The 13,060-nt window shown below is 37.9% G+C and overlaps 1 protein-coding gene across 1 annotated transcript; it reads right to left on the reverse strand.

Moving 5' to 3' along the window:
• Positions 1 to 314: 314 nt before the first annotated feature.
• Positions 315 to 9,985, reverse strand: LOC106942916 (contactin-associated protein-like 5; the record flags this gene model as incomplete). The annotated part of the gene is made up of 5 exons (XM_015026269.1): positions 315 to 557; positions 2,795 to 2,970; positions 7,677 to 7,880; positions 9,581 to 9,742; positions 9,895 to 9,985. Coding segments are annotated over 5 exons (837 nt in total), but the record flags the coding sequence as incomplete, so codon positions are not given.
• Between the last annotated feature and the right edge of the window lie 3,075 nt (positions 9,986 to 13,060).

A 13,060-nucleotide genomic window follows, 5' to 3' on the forward strand; every position in this document is an offset into this window, starting at 1 on the left:
TAGCATAGCATAACATAGCATAGTATAGCCTAGCATAGTATAACATAGCATAGCATAACATAGCATAGCATAGCATAGCCTAGCATAGCATAGCATAACATAACATAACATAAGTCAGATAATTTTCAGTTTACAGTCGGTTTAGCCTGGAAGACAATATAAAAGTGTAACAAACATTTTCACCCCTAAATGTTTTCTGGTTGCTTTTAGGATTTTGATTATTAAATTATTTAATTTGCAAAAATTTGCAATTTCATAACTTTTGACTGAAATCTGAAAACAAAACACTGTATTTGTGTTTATTCCCAGGAGAGTCAGGTCATTTCTAAACAGGAAATCATAATAAAGTATTATCATGGGAGTGCAGCCACATGTAAACAGAGGATTAAACTGATGTTAAACCGACTCACCAGTGCAACGACCTGCGGGCTGCCCTGTTTGGCCAGTTTGATCAGATTCAGCTCGCTGTATAAAAGGTTTTCCAGGCATCCATGGAAGTTCCTGTTGGGCAGGATTGGAGTTTGGAGTCCGTGGCTCTGGACCGCTGCCACACTGAGCTGCAAACAACATTAAAAACTACAAAATGTCACTCAATTTTATAAAGGAAAACCTTTTTAAAAATTCTATCTTTGAACATTATTTGCTGCTTTAAATGTTATGTAGAATATATTGAAGTCAAGCAATAGAAAAATACTGAGACAAACAAAAACTAAATACATTTCCCATCAATTCAGGTGGATTTTATCTGACGTATTTTCATCAGATGGGCATTTTTGGTTTGATTTAGTTCCAACACAGCAAATATTTTACTGAAATAAACGTAATGCTATAACACATATTACACATTAATGGTTTAAGACCAATAATAAAAGGTCTTAAACTATTTTTTCTTCTTTTTTGTTACTGCTAAGCCTGTCACAATAACAAATTTCCCAAAATGATAAATTGTCCCAGAAATTATTGCGATAAATGATGATAGTCATTTTGAGACCATTTTCATTTCACTACAATAATAATGCAACATTAATGTAAGTACAGCCTCTGAAAGATAGAAAAAACTTTTAATTTCTACAGGATATTTAACAGTTGAACTGGAAAACATTTTAAATATCCAAAATAATAAACAAAACTAAAATAGCTTTTCAAAAAAATATTCAGGTTTGACAGGGAAAACAGGCAAAAGAGGCAGGTAGTGCAAACTGAGTATATTTTTCAAAATGGCCGCTCTTTAACAGTACCAAAACGAGAATATCTCTGATGATAGTCGTTCACATGGAAATAATTGATCTCTTTTTAATTTATCATGCAATTAACTGATTTCTTACAACCAAGTGTCAATTTTTCTGCAAAATTAAACTTTCAGGTGCAACAAACTCTTAGTTGGTTTTATGTGAGGCAGTAGTTTACTAATTGCAGAGTTGATTTTTGACTTATTACAGTTATTCTCCTGCTTTACATGTGAATAAACTGAGTAGTGACAGAAGCTCAGTTGGTTTCAGTTACTCTGTTTGGATGTAATGAAGTCCCTGCAGGTTCTGCTTGTTTGAAGCATTGGCTGCGGACGCCGGCAGGTGTTAATGGTGAGCGTATACAAAATGTATAATGTAGGTGACGGGCAGGGGCAAATGTGACTGGCTATCAAACATAATGAAAACTGTGTTCCTATACTTTAACACCATCTGTGATGCAACAGCTGCTGCTTTTCCTGCTTCGTCCTCAATATGAAACCATCACTGACCTCTATACTACGGCTTGATGTTTACCAGGAACATCATTCAAAACATTTCAGTGACCCAAAGTCCAGTTTTAACACTCAGCTAAAAAAAAAATATTCTCATTAATATTAATCAGCACTTACCGTTTTTACTTATTTTCATGTGCTGCTTGCATTAACATAATTAGGTTCTTATATAAATGATGCGACTTTAAGTAAATGTCACTTTGCTTTATCTGATGATGTTATATGAAGTTTAATCTCCAACTATTTTTGACCTTCATGACTTAATGTTGCAATATTAAAACACTTAAATAAATTTACCATAAATGTTACTGAAATTAGCCAGTAATGTTTAATCTCACGCTACGTTATGCAGAAGCTCTGTCTGCACTAATGAACTTTTATTCACTTTAACATTTCTAACTTTTGGAAGGTGATGTTTTTATACGGGTTATTAATAAGTCTGGTTACTAACATGCAAATCCACTGTTTATCAAGTCATAACATTTTTATTACAAAATAGTTCAAATTAGGGTTCAAAGATGATAAAAATCCAAATATGACTTGCAACACATTTATAGATTTACAAACAAAAAGCTGAAAAACAGATAATTAAATTATGGAATGATGAAAGCAAGAACTCAGGAGAGTTTTCAACAAACGGATGGAAAAGAAAATATTTGAAGGTTTTAAGCAGGGGTGTCATAGTACCCCCTTCTTGGGGGTACTATGACAAAAAAACTGATTCTTTGTTGATTCCAAGTATTTAAAATAAATGGTTTGATAATCTGAAAATAGTCCTAATTTCTTCACATTTAAAGCCATGTAATCTGGATTTCTTATAAGCCAGGGTTCATGGAAGAAACGACACGGTATGAAAGCTTTATAGCAGATGTTCAGAGAAGATTTAAAACTCTCGATATAAGTTTTATGGTGTTAAGAAACAAAGCAGCAAACACAAAGATTAGCAAATCAAAGCGTATTAAAGAGTCTGAGGATTGTCGTAAAAGCTTTTATGTTTTGAAAAAAGCTTCGTGGCAGCATGAACTAAGAAACTGTTTTAGTTTTGCGCCGTACCGTGTGAATGTGCCAGCGGCTGAGCTCGGCGGGGACGAGGACCTGCTGCGTGGTTTTATCCACCGTCAGGTTGAGGTGAGAGCCGAGCCGCTCCAGCTTCACATGATGCCAGTGCTGGTCGTCCAGCAGACTCCCGAGAGAAACCAGAAGTTTGCCCCCAGAACCCGAACTCACATCTGCAAAGAAAAGGTTGTCCAGTTAAACAGAAGACTAACTAATGACACTGAATCTGCAATCTACAGTAAAATCTGCTTTTTAAAATTCACATTTTACATGTTTACACTTCCATTTGGGTTTCTACTGCTACTTTTTCTATTTTAATTTTTTATTCACCCATTTGTGTATATACAAGAAATATAACAGACTAACAAAAAGCCAGAGGTATTGATCTACAAAATAAATAACTTCTTGAAAAGTTACCTATGAGTTAGTTTTATTTCTAGTGTTAACAGAAACTAGACCAGAATCACTTGGTAAGATCTTCAGTCTTTGCAGTGAATTTGCTGCTGATATCTTCCTATCGAGGGAAAATAACTGATATTCCTACTTTACTCTGTTGTCTGTTGCATTAAAGTGCCACACAGTGCAAGTTTGACTCCAGGCTCCTCTTAAACTCTTATGCAGCTGTTTACAAAGAAAATTACTGGAGGCTCCCAATAAATCACCGAAGACAAAGTGTAATAGAACAGGCAATTGTGTCAGTAATGGCCACAGTCCATTGTCTTCTACTTTATTTGCTAACTAGCTCGGCTCAGGGAGAATCATTCCAGTATCGCTGCCTGGATGCCCTGCGGGACGGTCCGGTTGCAGCTTTTGTTGCTTTGAATAAAAGTGACTTTTGTTGCCAATATGCATTAATATTCAGGGGTTTTATTTCTTCAAAGCATAGCCAGGAACCGCAGCATGACCTTAATGCAGGGAAGAAAGTGAATTACTTAACAAGCAGCTGGACCCACTCGCTGCTCTGATCCCATCCTAATTTAGTCAGCAATACTTACGTCGTTCGTCAGAGGAGCAAAGCGCCGGAGCAGGACGCGGTCGCTCGAAGTGCACTCACTGCTGCGCGTTACAGCTTCCCAGAGACAAATCACAATTGAACTTAATCATAGAGCAGCAGGATGCATTAAAGTCAGCTGGCATGTTGATGAATGTGCGGGGGAAATAAGGTGATTTTAAAAACGTGGACATAAATCTTAATGAGTGACTCAATTTACTGCAACTGCTCAGTCACCCACAAGCTGGGAGGAAAGGTCTCACTACTATATTTACTTGTTTGTGTGCCTGTCTGCTAATTATAGCTTGGTATTTGTTGTGTTTTCACTGAGCCATTAATTTATGCAAATTTGTGTTATGGACCAAAATATTTCTTCTCCTGCAGAGTTTTGTGTTGTAGTTTTATGTGGCTCAGTTGCACAGTCAGCCGTTATCAACCATATTCAGCTACATTTTCCTCAGCTAGCTTGAGATCCACATGACAGCTGCAGGTATCTCTACTTCCACTAAAAATGTGCACAAAACTCTGTTCATATTTGGCTAATGTTGGAAAAACACAACTGCAATGTTTCCATTAATCAAGAAATGCAATTAGAATCACACATGAATAAGTTTGTTCACGCGATGAGTCATTAAACCAAACCAAGGCACACCATCACCCAAAGTGTTTTTCCACTGTAGTTTTACAAAATAAACTAATTTTGATACGGTCAAATAAAAAACCACCTCATGCTAAAGGCAAAAGTTTTTATTGAAAAATGTGTTTTTTCAAAATAGTTGTGTTTCCATTAAAAAATATCTTCGTAATCCCAATATGTGCAAGTTTAAGGTAAATGTAAACGCACCCTGTGGCTTCCTCTCCATAACAAATGAGCTCTAAACCTCATCAATATTCCACCAATGTCAACAAAACAGTTTCGCAATTTGGTGTTTCTTTTAAATAAGAAACATGATTAAAATCACAAGTGAGTAAGTTTGTTCACGCGATAACTCATTAAAAAATGTGCCCTTGCATCATCCTCCAACCACTTCCTGTCGTCTTCTTCATGGTTTCCACCAGTAGTAACATCCTGTTGGTCATGTGACTCGTGTGAAAAAGGTTTAGGGTTTAGATATGGACAAAAAAACAAAACAAAACACATTGTCCTAGTGCACAAACTTTATCGAAAAACAAGTTTTTCCAGAATGGTTGTGTTTCCGATAATTGAATTTATTTCCAAAATGTCAAACTGTGCTACGTCACGGTTGATGGCAGCTTGTGCTGAAGGGAGCAGAACGACCAGCAGGATCAGGTTGGGAATGTGAAAATAAGCAAGAGGAGCCTCAGAGAATATCTCACGCTCTCCTACGGAGATAATTCGCTTTAACCTCTGGGTATTATCTTCACTCTGTTAGTTTGATCTTCTCCTTTCTTCTTTAATCTTCTGTCATCTTTTCCTTTATTTCCCTCTCTTCTCTCCTCTGCCAACAGCTGACTGTGGAGGGGCCTGCTGTGGCTCAGAGTGAATGCTCGCAGCTACTGATCTAAATTACACAGTCTGCAAACTCCTGGGAGAGTCATATGGTGGGAGGACGTTTGGTGCAGCTGTGAGAAAGAGAAGAATTTCAAAGAGCATGCAATTCAAAAAGGGAAATCAGTGAAAGGAATGCAGAACGACTACGGGAAGGTCAAAAAAGTACAACTGTATGAGTTGTCTGTGTGGAATTGAAAGAGGCTTTTTGGCTGCTAAGCTAGTTGAGATTCTGATTCCACCCCAAAACGTTGTTTGATTTTAAGAAAAGTCTTTAAATTTCTCCAAATGTATGAACAGAAATCTGACAGGCTTATTGTTTTCAGTAGGTACGTTTCCATTGGCTGTAAGAGGAAGTGGTTGTTTGGTTGTGTTAAAAGTAAAACACTTTTTTTCACATCACGAGTCACATAAACCGGAACCTTCAGAGCCACATAAATACACTTACAAAGTCAGCCTTCTGCCACCTGAAGGACATTTAAAGGACTAGAGGACTAATGAAAGAGAGAAACTCATCCATGCGTTTATGTTTAGTCGCATTAATTACTGCAACAGCATCTTCACAGGTCTGGTTTAAAAAACTAATCCTCCAGCTGCAGCTGATCCAGAACGCTGCTGCTGCTGTTCTGACTAAAACCAGGAAGATGGAGAACATAACACCAGTTCCACTGAGAGAATAGACTTTAAAATACTGATGTTACATTAAAGACCTGCTGTTGGCATAGCAACCTTCCAGACCTCTCAGGTTTCTGGTTCTGGTTCTGCTCTGTGTCCCCAGAACCAGAACCAAACCGACTGAAACACTGAGTTCCTTTAAATCCAGATTAAAAACCTACCCGGTTAGAGCCGCTTATGAAACATAAGAAATGAAATATTGATCAACATCTTGATGTGTAATGTTTCAATAGTTGATTTTTGATGTAAAGCACTGAATGATAGCAGTGAAATCTACCAATTTCCCAAAAACGAAACTGTGTGATATTTTCTTTGAGCTGTGAGAGAGTTATGAATAAACAAGCAGCATAGAGAGGTTACTGCCAAGACAGGAAGAAGCACAATTCCCCCGAGTTTCTTCAAAATTGGATCAGCTCTAACTGAGATCAGATCTGACAAACAGCGTTCGGATAAAACTGCTTCCGACAGCTCGCCTCTTTTTATTTAAGGAACAAAACTCGCAGAAGGTATTAAATCCCATCTATGGATATGAGAACAAGGACGCTCTGCATAATTGCTGTTCAGTTTAGGCATTTAACTGACATTTGCTCAGTTATGAACAATGAATGAATAATGACTGAACAGAGACGGAGCGTCTGCAGATGAGAACGTCAAGATTATTTGAATTCAAATATTCAAAATGTGATCCGTCCTTCATCACGTCTTCAACAAAAACCTTGAATACTGATTACAGTTTTCGCCCAAAGGGAAAAATCTCACAGTAAGTTGTTGCATTATTACAGATAACAGGCAAAAGAACTGCATACTCTAAAACTTTACAGAATGATTACTGCAAAGCAAAGATCATTCTTTTTAAAAGTAATTATATCACACAATACACTTAATTGGACATTTTGGTTACATGACTTAAAATCTGGCAGTGATTAAAAAAATCTAATAATTATGGCAGCGTATTAAGGTCGTTGTAAAGAAATAAACAAAGAAAAGATTTTGGCTAAAAACCTGAAATTTTGAGATTAATCTTCAAACTTAGAAAGGTTGAAACTTTGCTAGAAAAACAAGGAAATTTTTTTCAGAGATTTTCATGTTTTATTTCATAAGTTTTCATGTATTTTCCTGCAAATTTTCAACTCATAACTTTAGACATTTTTCCTAAAAAAAATTCTGAGATTAAGCTGAATTTCTTTTTTTCTCACAAATTTCCAACTTTTCACTCTCAGAAAATTCTTTTAAAGGAAATTTCCTCCTAATTTTCATCCATCTGTCATGGCTCTAATTCACAACAGGAGCCTAATTGATGTCAATGTTTGTTTTGAACTCAGAAGTCAAAATTTTGGAAAAAACCAAACAGAATTCAGGCCAAAGTCACTTTCATCAATATCCAAAATGTAACACATATAAAACAAAGGAAAAACTTCAGGACTGAAATGTTTAAATGCTCTTCAACAAACTGTCAGAAAACTTCAGAGATGCTGAAACACTGACTTCCTTTAAATGAAGGCCAGAAACCCACTTTGATTAACAATAACTGGAACGTTGATCAATATATCAGATGTATATTTAATGATGATTTTGATGACGGCATTAGAACCTGTTCTAATGAGGAAACTAAAAAACACCTGACAGGATGGAGAAAGGAAATAGTCACTACTGAATGGATTTAAAAGGCTGAGTGTAAATGAATAAGCTGCTGAGGTCGGTACCTTGCTGGTGGTGGAGCAGCAGCTTTCCTCGCTCCAGCGCCAGGTTGAGGCTGTGGTCCCTCTGTCCCTTCGCGTGAAGCAGTGTTCCTGAATTCCTCAGGGTTTTAAACTTCAGGGAGATGCTCTCCCTCGCTGTCCAGCTCGTTCTGGCACTCAGTCTGTAGACAAGGCTGCTTTTCCCATCAAAACCTGCCACCTCAGAGGCTGCGAAACAGCAAAGCAGCTGAAAAGGTCTGATTCTTTACTATTTAAATCACATTAAATGAAGCAAATGATCTGGATGGTAAGGCTTGATTCAAAAATACAAACAGATGGCGCAACTTAATTTGCAAAAGTTAATGTCAAACGATATTTTAATTGAAGAGTTCAATAAGGAAAAATAAAGAAGAGTTTGTACTTAAACACAGTGAGTGTTTTTGCTAAACGTTTTCAGGAGTCACGCACCAGTTGGTAGATATTGTCCGCCGCTCTTCCTCTGCTCCAGCCAAGCTCTTAAAACTTGTATGAGTCCTTGTGTGGACAGCTGACTTCAGCTCTTACCAAAGATTTCCAATAGAGCTCAGCAGCTTGATTTGTGCCAAATGTTTCCTTGGTTTAAGACCAAACGGCTTTTCCTTTGTTTCTGCTACACAGAAACATCCTGGTGCTTTTTAGGAGTCATCATTCCTCAGATTTATTATCAGGAACCACATCATCATCTCCACCATATTTTAGAGAGAAATATTCAAAGTAAAGATGCATTTTCTACACAATTCAAGAGAAACAAGACATCTTGGCACTTAAACTCCAAGCTGCAGACCAATCTGTGTATTGGTGCATCAATGTGTGTGGATCTGTGAGTGCAGCTGGGGTTGTGATATATCTGTAGCCCAATCAAACACTTCCCAGATAAAATACGAGAACTTATAAATGCCACTGAGTAGCAAGCTGCTGAATTTGTATCTCTTTTACTAGAAGATAAAAATAAAATAAACCCTAACTTTTCATTCAGTTTTGATTTAAAACTGAATTTCTGCGGCGTCTTTGTGCCGCCAATTTGAGTGTGCAGTGAAATTGATGTGAGCACATAAATCTGTGTAAGCAAACAATAACTAGTGATGTTAACCGTCTATATCTAAAACTCGGTTGCTAAATATGCATCTGACACGCACTCCACTATGACACTGCAGCTCCTTGGGTATGGAACACCAAGAGAGCCAAAAATGTTGTAAAACTGTATGTGTCTTTCACCCACAAGGTGAAAGACGCATACAAATGTTAACATACAAATGACTGCATTCACAACTGAAAGTGTGTAAATCGGAGTTTCACATTATATTATATAGATTCGTTGTGACTTTGTCTAATTCATTGAGTTTTAGTTTTTAGAGTGTGTTTGCTAGTTTTTATTAGTTATTATGGGGTGCAGTAATTTACCAACAACTGACGTAAACTACTTATTTGGGGAAAAACAATTTCACATCATTTTGAAAAAAGGTTACAAAGCATATTATATCCATTATTTTAGTTTATAAACACACAATAAAGTTCCAGTTAGTTCTAGATTTTCCCTATTAATTATCATTTTTATTTCTTTCAGTTAATGAAAATGTTTTCTCATTTTCATTTTTCATTATTTTATTAGCTTTAGTGAACTATAATAACCTTGATGTAAATAAATTACATTCCTCGCCAATCACATTTGGATCGTTTTCATCCAATCGGAGTATTTCTTGGATGAGAAAGAACCAATCAAAACCAAGAAGTCAAAATGCTCCAGGAAATGGCAGAAATACCCAAACAAACTGTAGCATTTAAGAAAAACACAACATGATACTCTTGAACTTTGTAACCTGATAATTTGTAGTTAAGCAAACAAACTGTGCATTTCCTCAGCATGCTATAATTACTGTAACCACACTCACTGTATCTGCAGCCGTATATTTCCAGCCTGAGCCCGATCCGCCCGGTGGGGTTCCAGTCCAGTGGGATCAGGCGAAGGTAGCGGGCGATCACTGGCTGGTCAAGTTTGTACTGGACCACAGAGTCCGCGTTGCTGTTACCTGGAAACGCCTGAAGCAACACAACTAGATGTTAGTTTCTACACACAACCTAGATGTTGTAGCAATTCTGGATTTTCCATCAGCCTGTTGATATGTGCCATGGGCGCTAGTTTATGTTTCAGCTGTTAAAACCGTTACCTGCTCAGTTAACAGAACAGGTAATGTTCCTGACCCACTTGAAAAGAAACCTCTGATCTGTCTGTTTGTGGAGCTATTGTCAAGCCGGTTGCCGTGGCAACGGGCGTGCGTGCGGACTGGAGCCGACCACTGAGAGCGAGGACAAAAGAAGAGTTTGAATGATTTTTTGAGTTGCTCTTGAGCCGGTTTTGGGCGCTATTTTTCCCTTTGCTGTGGCGAACTGCAGCCGCTGCAATTTCTGAACGTAATCAACAAAAACGGACCATACACCAGTAAAACCAACTGAACAAACGTGCTGGAGGTCTGTTTGGGTTGCTAGGTAACGTGTGGAACTCGGCTGGGGTTGCTAGGTAACGTGTGAAACTCGGCTGGGGTTGCTAGGTGACAGGCAATCCTTGCTGATTCGTGAGGTAACATTCCAGAGATTTTTGAAACGGCTCATTTTCTAGACACCAAAAACATTTTTCTTTTTAGAATCAGTAGAAACCCAAATGGAAGTATGGAGATCAAAATGTGAATTTTGCATCGATATCTTGTCAATTCAAAGGGATTCAACTGTTGTACCGATTCCATCACTTGGTGACATAAAGTCTCCCCGGCGCTCAGCCTTGAGAAAACCATCTGCATTCTCCAACTTTGAGCTAACAGGCCATTGATCCCATCTGCTGATGACGCCTCTCCCTCTGTCCAGTGATCAATAACCCTTGGATCCCATTTTGTGTCCGTACTGAGCCTCTGTTAAAAGACTAATAGGTTCCATTTTCCCCCAATCAGCCGCCTTTGAAAATCCAGCAAGGTTGCCTGTGTGACAGTTCCCCACAGAGAAATGCCTTATTTCGAGACAAATCCCCTAAAGACCAAACCAACTCTTACAAAAAGTTAACAGTTGTATTTTTGCATGCATGCATTTGAATGCACTCGCTTTGCTCCATCTACTGAAGTTTGTCAATGTGTGTGTGTTAGCTGATGAGCCTTTGTGAGCGCGATTAGCTTCTCTGGAGCTGCATAATTGTGATCTCGTTGCTTTGAAGGGTTGAGCCTGCTGGGCAGCCGAGCGTTAAGCTCAACAAATGGCTCAGTTTCCTGCTGAGGATGCCGAGGAACACGCCATCTCGTTTACTCGCCCGAGGACCTTTAGAAATATGAGCTGCTTCTGACAAGCTTTCAGTCAGGGGAGGAGAAACGGAGATGAAGGAAGGATGAAACTTTAAAAAAAGCAAGGGAGGATGGAGGAATTAACAACAGAGCAACTGGGGGTGAAGAAGTTCTCAATAAAAATATAATAACTTTAAAGCCTTTCATGAAGTCTAAATGAAAAATTCTGCTGAATCAGGCGCAGCGACAAGTTTTAGCAAGAAACATTCATGCAGTGTAGCTTGTAGGCCTGGACAAAACGGCTGAAAACCTATCACTTATCACGATATACGGTTTCATGTTGATATCGATAATTAGTAAGTAGTTTTTTTATTTTCAATATCCAAAATACTGCCAAACTAATTGTGCGAAGTTTCCTCCATGCCATTGTTTTTCATTTTTAAGCAGTTATGAGGCATTGTGGTGAAACCTTAAACTGCTGTTGTGCAGATTCCTCAGCAGGTAGTTGCTAGGTAACCAAATAATTAGATAGTTGCTAGGTAACCAAAGAATTAGATAGCTGCTAGGTAACCAGAGAGTTAGTTGATTCCACCAACTTTGTTTAGCTGGTTGAGAAAGGTGAAGCACCAAAAGCCTTTCCTCTGCCTACATTTCCCAGAATGCTGTGCATGACTACCAGTCAGCATGTTAGACTGAGGGAAACATTTCAAACCCAAAACAATGACAGTATTTATATAATGTTTTGTTATGGAAAATCCATTTTTTAAAATAATTTTGTACTTCCATTTTGGTTTCTACTGCTTCTAAAAACACCCTAAGCACTGGAAAAAAATGCTGATTTTTGTCAATAAGTTGATGTGTTTTGGTGTCTGGAAAACAAGCCACTTCAAAAACGTTTTCAATGTAACATCACAAATCATTGTTGCCTAGCAATCCACACCGAGTTCCAGTACATTTGGTCAGCTGATTTTATCACTGACAAAGTGTTTAGTTATTGACTTACCATCCAGAAACCACTTGCTGCATTCTTGTTGGTTGTGCAGGAGGATCCACTTTTGCTTTTCAAAGATGTATGGTTGTGTAATTGCACATTTGTTTGCAGCCATTTTCAGGTGCGAGTGTAAACCTTGAGTTGGTGGGCGTGGCCAGCAGGAGCTTATTGGGATTTAAAGCGACAAGACACCCTAAAACAGCTCAAAATACTAAAACTCTTACTATCTAAGAATGATTTTGTGTAAAAAAAAAAAAAAAGAATGTAATTAACATGTTTTGTTTAAGCCATAAACCTATCCTAACTTGTTTAAGGAAGCATAACAGATCACCTTTAATTTTACTAGAAAGTTGGTTGTTACTAAGATGCCAGCATTTAGGCAATAACCACAAGACTGAAAGGCTAAAATTACAAAAAACTTTTAATAATGTACTTAGCTGTAAAGTATAGTAAAGTAAAGGTAGTGATAAAGTCTCCAGTACTTCATAAAAGTAAAACTCAGATGATTTGGTTTTTCTCCTTGGGGATAAATCTGAGTTGCTAACGTTCAGGTGTGACTGAAGCAGCTGTTTTTACAGTCAAACTCGCACCTTTTCTGTGACACTAAGCCACCCTGACTAATACATGCAGATTTAAGCGCAATCTGGCAGCTGATGAGGAAGCACCGCCTCACGCGCTGAGTCTCAAATCAAGTTGTTTTAACGCTGAAGAAGCCATACCTTCATTTTTTCAGGTGATGTGTCCTGGGGAGATTTTATGTTCTTCACACGATGCGAAAATCTTCTTTGCAAGTCTGAATTACAAGTCTCGCCACAGGTGGATATAGTTTGAAGACGGGTGTTCCCTTTCTTCTTAAAAGGAAGAAAAGGACGCCTGGAAGTTTCCCGAATAACAAATCAAATAGTAATCGAACTGCTGCACACGTACTTACACACTGGAAAAAGTGTAGCACAGAGTTGTTCATTCAAGCTAATAATTTACATTGAATACAATGTAAAATAATTGACTTGGTTGTGAAAGTCTATTTTTTTGCATTCTGAGGTGTCAATTTTGATTCTGGCAGGTAACAATCAGGGACAATTCAATACCAATTTTCTATTGTACTCAGTCAGCTTATA

Source organism: Poecilia latipinna, unplaced genomic scaffold (assembly GCF_001443285.1).
Source record: "Poecilia latipinna isolate Pla-1442-1.1 unplaced genomic scaffold, P_latipinna-1.0 Scaffold4668, whole genome shotgun sequence".
NCBI lineage: Eukaryota > Metazoa > Chordata > Actinopteri > Cyprinodontiformes > Poeciliidae > Poecilia > Poecilia latipinna.